The sequence below is a fragment of the Sylvia atricapilla genome, chromosome 5 (genome assembly GCF_009819655.1).
Source record: "Sylvia atricapilla isolate bSylAtr1 chromosome 5, bSylAtr1.pri, whole genome shotgun sequence".
In the NCBI taxonomy this organism is placed as follows: domain Eukaryota; kingdom Metazoa; phylum Chordata; class Aves; order Passeriformes; family Sylviidae; genus Sylvia; species Sylvia atricapilla.
Window position 1 is genome coordinate 70,362,687 of NC_089144.1, and position 14,218 is coordinate 70,376,904.

At 38.9% G+C, this 14,218-nt stretch overlaps 1 protein-coding gene across 1 annotated transcript in view; it reads left to right on the top strand.

Moving 5' to 3' along the window:
• Positions 1–14,218, top strand: part of TNRC6B (trinucleotide repeat containing adaptor 6B) — a 134,154-nt gene that overhangs the window by 99,418 nt on the left and 20,518 nt on the right. The window contains exons 9-18 of the mRNA XM_066320111.1: positions 311–385; positions 1,684–1,729; positions 6,397–6,545; positions 7,716–7,886; positions 10,105–10,230; positions 11,281–11,412; positions 11,947–12,042; positions 12,264–12,441; positions 12,807–12,941; positions 13,118–13,294. Of these exons, the coding sequence (XP_066176208.1) occupies positions 311–385; positions 1,684–1,729; positions 6,397–6,545; positions 7,716–7,886; positions 10,105–10,230; positions 11,281–11,412; positions 11,947–12,042; positions 12,264–12,441; positions 12,807–12,941; positions 13,118–13,294 (1,285 nt within the window). The remainder of the gene's footprint in view (positions 1–310; positions 386–1,683; positions 1,730–6,396; positions 6,546–7,715; positions 7,887–10,104; positions 10,231–11,280; positions 11,413–11,946; positions 12,043–12,263; positions 12,442–12,806; positions 12,942–13,117; positions 13,295–14,218) is intronic.

The window sequence follows — 14,218 nt, forward strand, 5'->3', positions numbered from 1 at the left end:
TAAAGGATGTATTAAACTGTTACAGAGGAAAAAATAAATAATTTTCACAAAGCTTTCCAGATTGCAGAATGAAACGGAAGGCGTGCTAAACATTCTACATGACAGCATTCAACCAGTTCAGAATATCTAACAGTGACACGATATTTGGTAAATGTTTCCAAACGTGTAAATACTCTTAGGAATTGTTTCAAGAGATTAATTTCTCTGATACCAAAATTTTCATTTTAAGCATGCACTTCTCAATGATAAAAGAGAATTTAAGGAATTTAAAAGTTTCATAAATATATTTTTGTCTCTTGTTTTTTTTCAGTGTGCATTAAAAGGAGGAAATAGTGATTCATGGATGAACCCTTTATCCAAACAGTTTTCAAATATGGGCTTGCTAGTAAGTAAATTTTTTTAAAAGGAAGTCCAACTTTGTGAAAAAGCTGTAAGCTTTAAATAAGCCAAAGGATCGACTGTTTCACAGTTATTTATCTGCATTTGCTAAGCTGGGATATTATGATAGCTGTAACTAGCTGGTTCAGAATGGCTTCTCAGAAAAACCCCAAATCTGCTTTGATTCCTAAAGTTACTTTATGATAGCTCCCACTCTGAGGTTGCAGTTTCCTTGCAAGTAATAGATTTGGGAGGGGAATGTGTGTTTTCTTATTTTGGTTATTTGATTTTGGGGCAGGGGGATTGTTGCTTTTTGGTTTGGGGTGTTTTTTTGTTGCTTTGAATTTGGGCTTTTTTAATTTTATTTTCATAACACGCTGTTTAGGGCACTCAAGATAGAGGCTGCTGCCTATAGTTTCAGACATTTGTGATAATTCCAAGATACTCATTCTGAATCTCAGCCACCTATTAGAAAAGGAGACTTACAGTTCTCTGCCTGTCTGAGCTGAATTTACATTTGAAGTACAGCAGGGTCTTTTTAGAACAAAAAGGACTCATTATGAATCCATAAATAAAGATTGTTTAGTAAAGTGAATAAATAAATACCACATCATTGAGAAAAAGACAGAGCTTTAGGGAAGTATTTAAAAAATTATGTATAATTTTTTTAGGAACTTCTGGCAAGCTAGTTTGTAAAATATTTTGCAGAATAGTGTGCCAGTTGTCATCCTGTGAGGCAGGAATACTATGGCTAGCAGAAGATGACAATACAGAGTTTGTGTGAGAAGTCCAGGGCTGCACGGGCTGTCACTGACATGCTTAGGATTATTTTGCAATGTCTTTTGGCTCCCAAGCTCTAATTCAGTTTGGTAGCCAGTACATGCTTCTGAAAGCTATAAGAGCACCCTGTCCCAGACTGCCAACTGGAGAGTCTCACAGCAACACGTTTCCAGATTTGATGGCATGACAGGTTGTGAGGATGAGCTATCATTTTGGCCACTGTTTTCAGTGTTTTGTCACTCAACCAGTGGAACACGAGGCCAGAGCTTCATTTATGGAGTGTCCATCGTTCTCCATCTCTGCATTTGTGTGTCTGGTTTCATATGGGTAAATTTGCCCTGCACCGCATTAGGGATCTGAGGCAAGGTTGTGTCCAGGGTCATAGCAGAAACCCCTGTGTTCAGTTTTAGTTTAAAGTAAAGCTTTCATTAGCACAAGCATGTTCTTCCTGCATTCCACCTTTTTGAAATATTTCTCAGCATTGACTGGAAGTCAGAACTGAATTGTGGCTTTTTGTTCCCCCAGAGTCAAACTGACGACATTCCAGGCAGTAAGATGGACTTGTCTGTAGGTGCGTATATTTTAATTTCAATGCATTTGAAATGTGACATCACGTGCAGTGTTTTTATAGGGATGACATGCTGTACGCTGTACGCTGGAAGGGTTTGGTCCTTGTTCCAGCACTCCTCGTAATGTAAGGGCAGAGTAAAAAGCATCCTCTGTCTTGTCTGTAAGCTTTGACTCTGATTGTGCAAGACTGGGATGTGTACCTGTACAGAGCAGAGCTATAACTTGGGGCAGGGACATCTTTTAAGACTGTTTTAATCTTTTAAGTTTGTATTCATTGTTACTGTTGTAAGTAAGTGAAAATCTTTCAATTTTGGTGGAGGAGTACTGTTTACTCTTTATGCCAGTAGGACATCCCATTTACTATAACTTCCTGGAGCTGGTGTAAGGGGAGAAAAATTGTCTTCTCTCATTGATTTCTTCAGCTGCATGCTTCAGGTTATTACAGATTACTTTTCAGTAGAACTAGATTTTCTGTTCTGGGTAGCTTCACCACAATTGCTACACTGCTTAAGCTTCATGGGCTGTGTGGTACCAAAGGTAGAGCTGTGGTAGTTGAGACTGACTTACATCTAATACCAGCTGTGGATTTGGTACTCTAATACAATCCAGACAGATGCAGTCTCTCAGCTTAGAAGCTGTTGCATTTTTAAATTTCTGTCACACTTCATAGAGGTTTCAGTTGTTCATTTTTCCCAAAATTGCTGTCTTCCTCTGAAGTAGTTAAGGATCTCAGTAAGAGATGATAAAAATGTTTGTTTTTATGGTACGACACAGTTTCATCCAAGGTAACAATTTTTTGATCACTCCAGTTTGGCCTCATGCATCCTCTCTAGAATTCAGGCTCTGATTCTATCATGCTTCTCTTAAAAATGTGTAGGTGGAGATCAGTCATCTTCATGGGTGTTCAGTTCTCACCTGCTGTCAAAGGCTGCTGGTAAAAAAACAGACCTAAGCATAAACAAAAGAAGAGGTTGGTAGCCTCTACAAAAGCAGAGGGTGGTAGAGGTTGGATTATGTTGATTTATAGCTCTCTTAGTTCTTTTTTCCAAATTGAGGATCCTTTGGAGCTTTCAGGGATCCTAAGGCCATCAGAGCTTCTGAGGAGGTGACTGCTGCTCAGAGTATCCTGTGAAAGGGTGCAGAAAGGCTGCATCTTTTACCTTAATGTGTTGCACTTCTTTAAGTTTAGTGTGCCCATTAATGGTGGCATCTCTTGATCTAGAGCCATTTATTATGGCTTGTATTCTGTCTCAAAGACTGAGAATGTAACAGATCTTCATAGACTTTTCTGTTACTTCTGTATTTAGCAGTTTTTCTCTTGTTGCTTATATGGCATTTGTTTGTGGAAAGCTATAAGCTGTTTTGCTGAGCTCAGGTCTACTTCTGAACTTAAAAGGTTGGCCTTACATATGAGGTAGGCTTTTTCTTCAACTGTTTTTCGCTCAAGATTACAACATTCCATGTCTTTCTGACAGATAACTGCCAGCATGATGTTTTCCTAGTTTATGGATAAATGCACAGAGTTAAATCTGTGCTTGGAGACCACATACATCAGAGAAAACTTTGGCTTTGGTGTGCTTGGAGCAGCTTGGCTCTGATCATCGTGCACTGTCAGTAGTTATTCTTACACTGGTCTCAGTCTTCTTGTTTGAAGAGTGTGTTCCCTTTATTTCAAGTTCTAGAGTAATACTTTTATTTACCGACCAAGACAGAAAAGAGATGTCTGAGGCAGATGTGCTTCTTTTCTTCTTGTCAGATCTCTTTAATGGATAGCTTGTCTACTTTGAAAATAGGATAAAACTTCTATTTTCCCTGTTGAAATAGCTCCTATTCTGTAAATTCTGAGATACGAAGTTTGCTACAGTAAAGTAGCTTATCAGAACCACTTAATATTTTGTCTTTTCTTCTCCCCCGTTTGACAGTCACCTTTGTCTATTTTTTAATACATTAGTTAAAACTTCTGTAGACAGAAAATTCTCAAATCACCTATAAATACTGAGAAATTAATTTAAAATTTCTATTGACTCAAACATAATTCATGCAGCTGGCTACTGTAAATATGTTACAAAGCTGTAGCTTATGTAACATTCAGATGAAACACCTCAATATCTAAGTGCATATGGTTGCTCAGTAGGCTTGGATGATGTAAATTTATGGTAAAGGTATAAAATCAGTATCTTTAAAACGTTTACGTGGTCAAGCAGAGAATTATTTTTTTATTTTAAATTTATTATAAATTTTTGTAATTTATCAAATATTTTCTTTACCCCACTGGATGTATCTATTTTCACCACGTTGAGTCTCTTGTTGGCAAATGTTTTGGGTAACTTTGCTCAGCAGCAGTTTGTGTCCTGCTTCCCAGTGCGGGATCATATTACATAATTTTGTATGGAATTCACATTTCTTTTCCTTCTTTTTCTTTAAGCTCTATGCATGTGGTGAGGGAGATGCACTTAATAGAAGGTTTTTCCCCACTAAGGAGTGTACATCATCTTTTAAGTCCTTGTTTGATTTTGTTTTTCTCAACTCTTAACAGTGGGAAAAATGCAAGAACTGATAGGATCTTTTTTTATGAAGGTGGTTTAACTTTTCACCTGTTCTGTGTTTCTGCATGTCGAGAATTCAGGGCTTCATATTTATCATACCCATATTTGTACAAGTGTTTTTGCCTACTGTAGAGGGTAATTTAAACTTTTCAGATATTGACAGTTGTCTTGTACTACATAAGGTAAAGCTATTCTTTGACCCTCTGCATTATTTATAGCTGTAGTTGATGAGTTCAAAAGACAAGACACACACAACATGTTTCAAGGCTCCATTAGAATTTTCTATAAATGGGGTAAAGGAAAGTGGTTGTCTCTCTGAGTGAGGCCTTGTTTATACTGAAGTTTATGAAGATGCTTCAGCACTAAGTGACGTGCAAATCTGTGCTTCAGGCCTTCAGAGGTGCTCTTTAAACACTCTGTGTATTTTATAAGGCATCACTGAGTAATGTTTGAGGAGTCGATTGGTTCATCAGGATAACTGGAGAGACCAGAAGAGTGTTTCTGTGGCTTAGTCATCTTGTGTTGGCATTGACCCAGTTTTCTTTCAGACTGTGATGCAACTATGCCTTGCTTTCAGTTTCTTTTCAAGCAGCTGATGGCCAGGGCTTCCTGTGTGGAATTAAAGCACCATGAGCCTTTTAGTAGCACATTGCTGGCGTTGTGTGCAACGGTTTGATGTAGGTATTGACAGCACTGAGCTGTGCCTGACACTTTGTGACTGCTCTTGCAGAGCCAGTTGTAGGTATGTTAGAAAGGGGTCAGAGAACCACAAGCTCATCCAGGTCAGTATGACTCCAGTTTCAAGCTGAGATATGTGAGTGATTTGTCAACTGTTTTGTCATAAATGGTGTTAAAGGCATCTGAGAGGATAAAGACATATCAGCTTTTAAAGCTGTGCAGGTAAGAAAAACCCATGCAATTAGTGGTCAGTTTCATAGCCTCTTGGCAGTAGCATAGCTGTGAGTATTAATAGATTGGGATTGGACATTAGGAAGAGATGCTGGATTTTAAAAGCTTTTTCAAGGAACGCTGTCTTGAAGGTGTTAAAGTGATTAGCCGTCTGCTCTGATAAAAGTTTAGTGTTTGTCAGTGGTAGGGTAGGTTATCTATTACCAATTTCCTTTAGAAAAGTCACAGATTTTCTTGTTAATTGTGCTGACATGTTTTTAAAATGGTTCTTGGAAAGACCATCTGTGCTACTAACTAAACAATATTCTTTAAAACTAAAAATACCAATAAAACTCATTTCTGTCACATCCGTATTTTAAAACCAAGATGTTTTCTATCTACTTCAACACAGCAATATGTATCTGATAGCTTACAGGTGCCACATATGACCAGAAAAATTGTTACTTGGCAACAGTTCAGTGTGTAAAGTAGAAAATGTCTTCCAGTCAGCTCTTTGGCTGTTGATATAACTTTCAGAGAACATCCATGTCGTATTCACCATGTATGTTGCAGCTTGGTCATCTGTTACTGACATCTCATACTCCACCAGGTTACTGACTAAAGAATGGCAAGAGACTTCAGGGGATGTTTGAGAAATGTCTGTGTCACTGGTTGTGTTACTGTGTGCAGGCTGAGGGAGGTTGACTGTCTGTCTGAAGTTAAAAAATACCGGTTGATGTCTTGTGTTCAGGAGTTAAGTTCACGTGACTGTAGGGAATTTTGACCAAATTATGTGCACGTGACCAGATTTCTTAAATGATCTCAAAGAATTTCTCAGTGTCAAACCCAACAGAGTCTAAGTAGAATACATGGAGAACTTAAATAGTGGTCTTTCTATATACTGAATCCCTCAAAATAACAGTGCAGGTTTTGGGACACATAGAGAGCTAGGTATTAATTAATATAATTAGATGAAATGTGTGTGTTTATATCTGTACTTAAGTTGTGAGAAATACTTCACATTAAACTCAGTGAAGTAAGTTGGCAATTTTAGCATTAAATGAAACTTCCTACATTAATTTTTCAACACTTTTAATACCGACTGTAGCTATGCTAAATTATAAGACAGATAAAATTTATACCCTGATCTTAAAGATTATTTCTTTGGCCATGAACCTGCTGTCATGAAACATTGTAGAGATTATTTGTGCTAACTTATTCATTTTTTTTACAGGTGGTCTCCCAGATAAGAAGTTTGAGGTAGATAAACGAGCCGTGAATCTCGGGGATTTTAATGACATGATGAGAAAGGATCGATCTGGGTTCCGTCCACCTAATTCCAAAGACATGGGAACTACAGATAGTGGGCCTTACTTTGAGAAGGTGAGAGGAATATCTCTAGACAAATTAATGTCAGCCTCTATGTTCAAGGTCCCAGTTTTTACCCGACTTCTCCAGAGGTGCTAGAAAGTCACTAACCCTGAGTGAGCTCAGTAGTAAAAGGTGTTGGGGTAGTTTTATTGGTAGAATGAATGTGTGAATGAAACGGGTGTCAGTGTGCGTAGACAAACTAAATTGGGGAGAGTGAGGCTTTTTATTCTAAAATAGATTGTTTTGGATGTAGACAGAAGTTCCTTTCTTTTCTCTTGGAAGGGTAAACTGCTGGTAGCAATGAAATTCATTGTAGGTTTCATCATGTTGTTTCTCTTGGCTACTAACTACGGTCATCTACTGTAAAAAAATTGGTTGAGGTCTAAGTAAATATAAGTAATCACAGTCTTCCAAATTTTTTTCTTCTTTCATGTCTGGCATGTATTGGAAACACCCTTTGTAAATTCCACAACCCCTTATCCTGTATGTCCATGTACTGTAAGCTTCTGTGTGACATCCGTTTCTCCGTGACATCTGTTGTATGTTATCGTAGTGTTTCTTTCATATTCTTGCCCATTTTTAACAGAAGCTTTCACTGTTATTACCAAATACTAATTGCTTCAGATTATGAATTGGAGAGTGTCCAGTAGATTCAGAATGCTCTAGGGCTGTTCTGGTTTTTTTAGATACAGTTTATCACATGTAAAATGGAAAACAATTTTGGTTTAAAAATTCTGAAGGCGTGTTAACTGTCTAGGAATTTTTTAACTCCTCCATTTTGGTTTAACAAGTCAAAAAGCAGTTTTGTCAACTCCCTCTGGTGGCATAATTAATAAATACCATGAGCAAAGCTAATGTGTTTCCTAACAAATTGTGCTGGTAGGTGTGTGCTAACATTGGAAATCCATCCCAGATTTGTTTGCTTCTGTAATGGTAATAGCCAGTATCAGAAACTAATTTCATGAGAGTTCAAAATGTATTTTTAAAAAGAAAACTTAATATTATCTCCTTGGAACAAAATCTTAATTGTCAAGTGATCGTTTGAATCAGAAGTTTTGTCCTTGTAACTGCTATTACAAATTAACTTTGCTTCTTCCTAGTCACTTACCGTCCCTCTTTCTCTCCTCTTGTGTTCTGTTGCTTCACTAACCAACTCCTGCTGATGGCTAACTGCTGCTTCAGCTGACTTTGCCTTTCTCCAATCAAGACGGGTGCCTTGGGGATGAGGCTCCCTGCTCTCCTTTCTCCCCTTCTCCCAGCTACAAGCTGTCTCCCTCTGGTTCCACGCTGTCCAACGTCGGCCTTGGGGCAATCGGCTCAGGGCTCAGTCCCCAAAACTTCACTGCTAGACAAGTAAGCAGGCCACCTTGTAAGATGCATTGTTATAAGGCTGCAACCTGGGCTTAATCCCGGTTAGTTGGTTGCTTGCATTTGTTTTTCTGCTGAATAGATTAAAATTGCTAATGGAAATTTCAGCTGTCTCAGGCCACTGAGAATCAGTCCGCTTTGGTTCCTAGTGTCAGAACATACTCTGTCTGGTTTTGTTGGCCTCTTCCTAAATCACAGTGCAGCAGCAGGTAGATGTGCTTTTCAGAAGTCATGAAGCTAGTGGCATCCTTTAATAGCTAGCATAAAATCCAGTTAGAGGCTGTTGGTTTGCCTCATCCACCCCAACAATGAATTTTTTTGGACTCCACTCAACAACCTTATATGTAGAAATGTGCTTGTAAAAAGTTACGGTAACTGATCATTATGCCTGTTCCCTTCTCCCTTCCTCACAGTTCAAAGCGAAGATTGATTAGTAGCCTTTAAAAATTCTTGGAAGTAGCAATATTTTTGTGTACAGGGAAATGGTGAGGAAAGGGTTAAGTGATTAACTGCAGTTTGGAAGAATTTCTGCCTATTATGTTTTGCATTATTCTAGAAGAAAATATTTTAGGAATACTAGGAAATGAAAGAATAGTATTTAATTACTGCAGCTGGTCTAGCTTATGTAGTCATATGCCTAACATGATGGTGTTTCTTTGTGTTGTCTTTCTGTTTCTATGTGACACAGTGTTGAACATCAGATTAAGTCCAAAATTTGCAGGCACGTTGTTGATCTCAGTGTGCAGAACTCTACAGAGGTACAGAGAGGGCTGAAAGTGTAACCGCAGCTTGAAGGCCTCTTAAAAATTTTAATGTGTCGTTTACTCCAGCCGGCTCTTTCCAGAATAAAACTTCATGTCTTTGGAGGGTTTTTGTTTGTCATCCTGCATGCTTAGGAGTTGCTTCTGAAGGAGAAAATAGTTTATAAGTGGAGGGGGATGCAGGGTAATGAGGCAATCCATAATGCTGCCAGTGTAGAAGCAGGAGGAGAGACTTGTGTTTGAGCAGAAGGGTAGCAGAGGATGCACAGAATTAATGATAGGAGTATTATGATAGGGTTTATGAAATCCTGGTATATAAGGGAAGGAAAGGTTTTAAAGAAGACCTGCACAATCTTGGCTTGGAAGAATGATGGACTTTTGTCGGATGCAACAATGCTGGCATGGACAGGCAGAATGGGGAGTGATGGCTGAGGAGTGGAAAATACACTCTTTAGAACCCCTTTTAGGTATCTGAGGGTCATAGACATCCTGATAGACAGCAGATGATGGGGAAATTCTGAGGGTCTTGAAACTGAAGAGACAAATTCACAGCATGTAAGGATGCTTTGGAGTATGAGCTTTAGCTTTTAGAAGCAAGAGGGTGTAGCTGCCTTAGTGCAGGAGAGCGTTGATAACATTTCTTGTTGGTTTTTTTGAAAAATGGTACCAAAAGTCTGCTGAAGAGGCTGAACTTGTGAAATATAATCACAAATTTTCTTGGGGTTTTTTTTCATGCATTAGGGTTTATTACAAAAGTTGCTTATAAATCAGTAAATACTTCTCATTAAAAAACTCAAACACCAAGTGTTGTGTTAGAAAATAAATCACTTGAAAGGAGAAAAGAACATGGTTCTTTTTCTCACTTGAAAATTTTCTTCAAATTTAGTGGGGAAAAAAGGGGAAGGAAAATGTCCAAATCCAGAGTGTTGAAGTTTTCATGGCATAAGGAAAATTTTTAATACTGTTTTAGAATTCAGATTTCAGTCAATGGAAGGCCTGCAGAGGAAATAATAGCCTTGTGAGTGATATCTCAGCAACCTGCTGAGGAAAAGTACATTTCTTCTCTGAAATGAGAGACCTGAATTCTTGTTGACAGTCTTTAAAGAATGGAATGGAGTTTTTAGTTTGTTGTTTGTACTCCAAGTTTCCATTTCCCAATATGTAAAATGCAAAATATTAAAACATTAGATTTGTCATGTTTTGAAGTAAGTGGCTAAGCATGACCCTTCCATGTTAGTGGAGAAACAACCTGCGTCTCAAAAGTGTGGTACAGTGGTTTTAACCCAGATAGAATATTACTGATTCTAGCCAAATGTCTGTAATTGTAAAGGGAACTCGGTTTAAGTCAGTAACTTGGCTCCTTGTTACTGATACATAGTTACTAGTGTAAAAATCCATTATCCTGCAAGATTCATCTTCTCACTATTGCTTTAATTTTATAGGGTGGCAATCATGGTTTGTTTGGAAACAGCACAGCACAATCGAGGGGCATGCACACGCCAGTGCAGCCACTAAATCCTTCCCCCAATATCCGGGCGCAAGTGCCTCCCCAATTCCTTTCTCCCCAGGTAAGGCATTTATAGCAACTGATTGCTTGTGAAAGTAGAGCTACAGCCTTCAGAGCGCATCGTTGAGGTTGCTTATACACCTATCTTAGTCTCAACTTGATGTTAAGAAATGGAAAAACTAAACAAGATAAAATTACTAAAATTCCTAGTGAAAGTACTTAAAACTCGGTGCAGAAGCATTAGCATTCTATCTTATTCCAAGGCAGTTGATGGTAAATGCTCGCTACCAGTATTTTTAAACCTCAAAAGTGGCTTGGGAATCCTATGTCTAATATAGGCTTTTGCAAAGTATTTTAAAAAGAAAAAATAAACATGAAAGCTTAAAGTATTTCTGGAGTGTGACAGGTTGCTTAATTTTGTTTAGTAGTCTTGTCCTGTGCTTCCTGTCCTCCCCAAAAGAGAGGTTTGATGAAGGAGATGTGTGTTACATTTACATTGCAGAGCTTAATTTTAAGACCTCAGGGTCTCCAAATGTAGAAATTTACCTTTTGCTTTGGACTGGGTGAGCAATTCTTGAGATTATCTTGAATTGTACTTGTGTAGTACAGTACACTCCAGTAATCCGGGGAGAAATGGGGGGATTCTTCTGCACCTACTCCTCTCTTTTACTGTATCTCACTCAATGTACAAAGAGATTAACTCTTTCTTTGAGGCACTGTTTCTTTGCTCCAGGGACTGCCTGAATGCCTTTCTTTTTCCTTGTCAAGCAGTACGTTTATAGTGTGATAATGCTGTACTATGATTACTGGTTAGCTACATATATATCAGCATTTAAATTTAGTGCAGTCTCTAGCACCTGATTGGCTCTGTGTGTGTCTGCATCTGCACATGTAATACTGTATACTGTCAATCATGTGAGGCATTCACTCGGCCCAAGTTATAGATTGTGCATGTTTAAATGTGTTGTGTTAATAAATCTTTAATATCCTGCCCGGAACACCACTGAAGATTGGTATCATAGTCCTACTTGTTTCTTTATAGAAATGCTTGTACTTCATCATCTTTTCCTCCTAGCAGTGTGTTCAGAATATGTAACTCGTTTCCATGCAGGTTTCAGCCTCCATGCTCAAACAGTTTCCCAACAGTGGCTTGAATCCTGGTCTTTTCAATATGGGCCCCCAGCTTTCTCCACAACAGATTGCCATGCTGAGCCAGCTTCCACAGATTCCCCAGTTTCAATTAGTAAGTAGCTAGTAATCTTGTGAGACAAGACTGTTTGCAGATTGTCTGCGGAGTTTCTTTTTAGGCTTATTCTAATTCCGTTTTGTTCTGCTGATGTTGTTTTGGAAAGTACTCCCTCTTTGCTCTGTGGGGTAGTAAAGCCCTGCTAGAAGGTGGAAGACAAACCAAATAGGCTCATGTAACTATTGTAGATTACAGTGGGTTAGTAATGACTCTAAGCCGTGTTTTTGTACAGAAAGCAGTTGTTTGTTGATTTTTAATAAAGTCCTCTTCAGACTTTTAGTCATAGTGGTGGTAATAAAGCAGGTACGAGTAATTCTGATACACAATGTTAAATTACAAACATTTAACATTTAAGTGAAGGATTCGGTATTCTTCTAATGCATTCAGTGTAGTTTTGTTTGAGTGAGTGGAATAAGAAACCAGTTTACCTAAGTTCTGAGCAAAGTGTTTGCTAGCGAATAGCTCCTGGCAATTATATTTCGCTTGATGAGCTCTGTATTTTCACTCTTCCCACCCCCACATATCTTGTAGGCTTGTCAGCTCCTCCTTCAGCAGCAGCAGCAGCAACAGCTGTTACAGAGCCAGAGAAAGTTATCTCAAGCTGTGCGACAACAGCAGGAGCAACAGGTGTGTGGCACTGTTTTTGTCAGTCATCTGAAGTGAGCTGGGGAAATGCAGTCTGCCATGGAGATGGTGCTGGCTTCAGTAATGTCATCTGCTCTCTTCACGTTGCATTTTATGGAGAGCAGAGTCTTCAGGATCTCTTCTAATTCACTGTTTCTTTATGTTTGCTGGAATCTGTGTTACCGTATAGCATAGATGAAGTGGTTTTTTTCTTTCATTTGCAGATTGCCCGTATGGTGAGTGCCCTCCAGCAGCAGCAGCAGAGGCAGCCTGGCATGAAGCATTCACCATCCCACCCTGTTGGGCCAAAGCCACATTTAGACAGCATGGTACCCAATCCTTTGAATGTGGGGGTCTCAGATTTACAGAGCAAAGGGCAGATACCTGGATACGGTTCAGGTGGTAAGTGCTCTGTGCATTGCCTGTAGCTTCCCTGTTATTAATATGGTGATTGTGTTAGTCACTTATGTCTGGGTACAGAAGGGAGTAATTTACGTATAAAGCATTAGAGTGAAGGTTATGACAAGTGTCAACTTTGAATCAAATTCCATAATTTTTCATTACATGGGAAGAAGACAAACCTAAGAAGAAAGCATACCATGGCATACTGACCTAACACACTTACTCTGAAGATGCCCCTTGAACATACCCTTTGCTGTTGATTTTTTTTTCCCCCCACCCTTCTATGATTACAATGATTTCCCATTTAAAGATGCTTAAAAACAAAACAGGAGATGACAGTGGAGTTTTGTTTGTTTGTTTCACAGGCTTTGGCTCAAGTGGCATGGATTATGGCATGGTGGGAGGGAAAGAAGCTGGAACAGAATCCCGCTTTAAGCAGTGGACTATGATGGAAGGGCTGCCCTCTGTGGCTTCACAAGATGCCAATATGCACAAGAATGGTGAGAAGGGGAATTTCGGGAATGCCTTTGTAGGTTCATCTTGCTGGAGATGAAATAGTTTAGATGAAACTGTTGTGCCTCACCAGTATGCATCTTAAATATTTTTGTGTTAATATATCATACTCCTGAAGATTCCAACCTTTTCTGAGTCTAAATACACGTTTTTCATGCTGCAGGTGCAATAGTGCCCCCTGGAAAGGCTCGTGGAGGATCGCCCTACAACCAGTTTGACATAATCCAGGGCGACCCACTCAGCAGCCATGCAGGCCCTGCTGGTGATAGTTGGTTACCTGCCAAATCTCCACCAACAAACAAGATTGGAAGTAAATCCAGCAATGCCAGCTGGCCTCCAGGTATTACATAAGGGCAGGGGTTGTGTCCTCACTTTAGGATAGATGTGCTGGACCTTTCCTCATTATACTTACTTAAGTAACCATTGTAAAGAAAATACTTTGCATGGCTTGGCCTGTCCTGGTTTTGAAATTTCTTCCACATTGAAGTAGAATATAAATGGTGAATTTTCAATAAAAAATGCTGGGCTAAATAGGAACTAACTACTGAATTGCCTGAGTAGTGTTTGGTTTTTGTTAGGTGAACTCAAATCCTTGGTGGTTTCATGACTTTACATTTACAAAAGTTTTCATGAAAACATACATTCGTAGAATACACAACACCGTCTCCTTTTGTACTGGTTCCTTTTTTGGGCTGTTAGGCTGATACAGTGTAAAAATTATTCATGGTGTCAAATCAGAAAGAAAAAGATGTGAAGTAAAGGGTTTTTTGTGATGATGGGAGCACCACACAGTTGTGGTTCACCTTTGCTATATCACATAAAGAGTAGAAGAATGTTGCAATCCTTCAGTTACCCTCAGGAATCTTGTGGCTTGGGTAGCAGTCTCTTGCTTTTGGTGTGACAAGCTGGTGCCTGTTTTTTAAGTTTTCTAGTTTCACTGGCAGAATTTTATGTTTCTGCTAGAAAACTCTCTAGGAAAAGTGCATATGTATTTGAATACACACAAAATTTTCTATATAAAATATTCATTTAAATAGAGTGGTGTCCTCGAAGTTGCACAGATTGTTCACCAGTGCTGTTCAGCAAATAGTGGGTGCTGTGAATTTTCTCTTCTGTGGAAAAGAGTTGCATTCCAGTGCAACATTACTAACTGCAGACCCTCTGCTGCATAGCCCCTCAAGCACAAAAAAGTTAGAGTCTAGGTACATCTCTTGAGTAAAGCAGTAGCACAGACCTTGCATCAGAAAGCCTAGGAATCTATGTG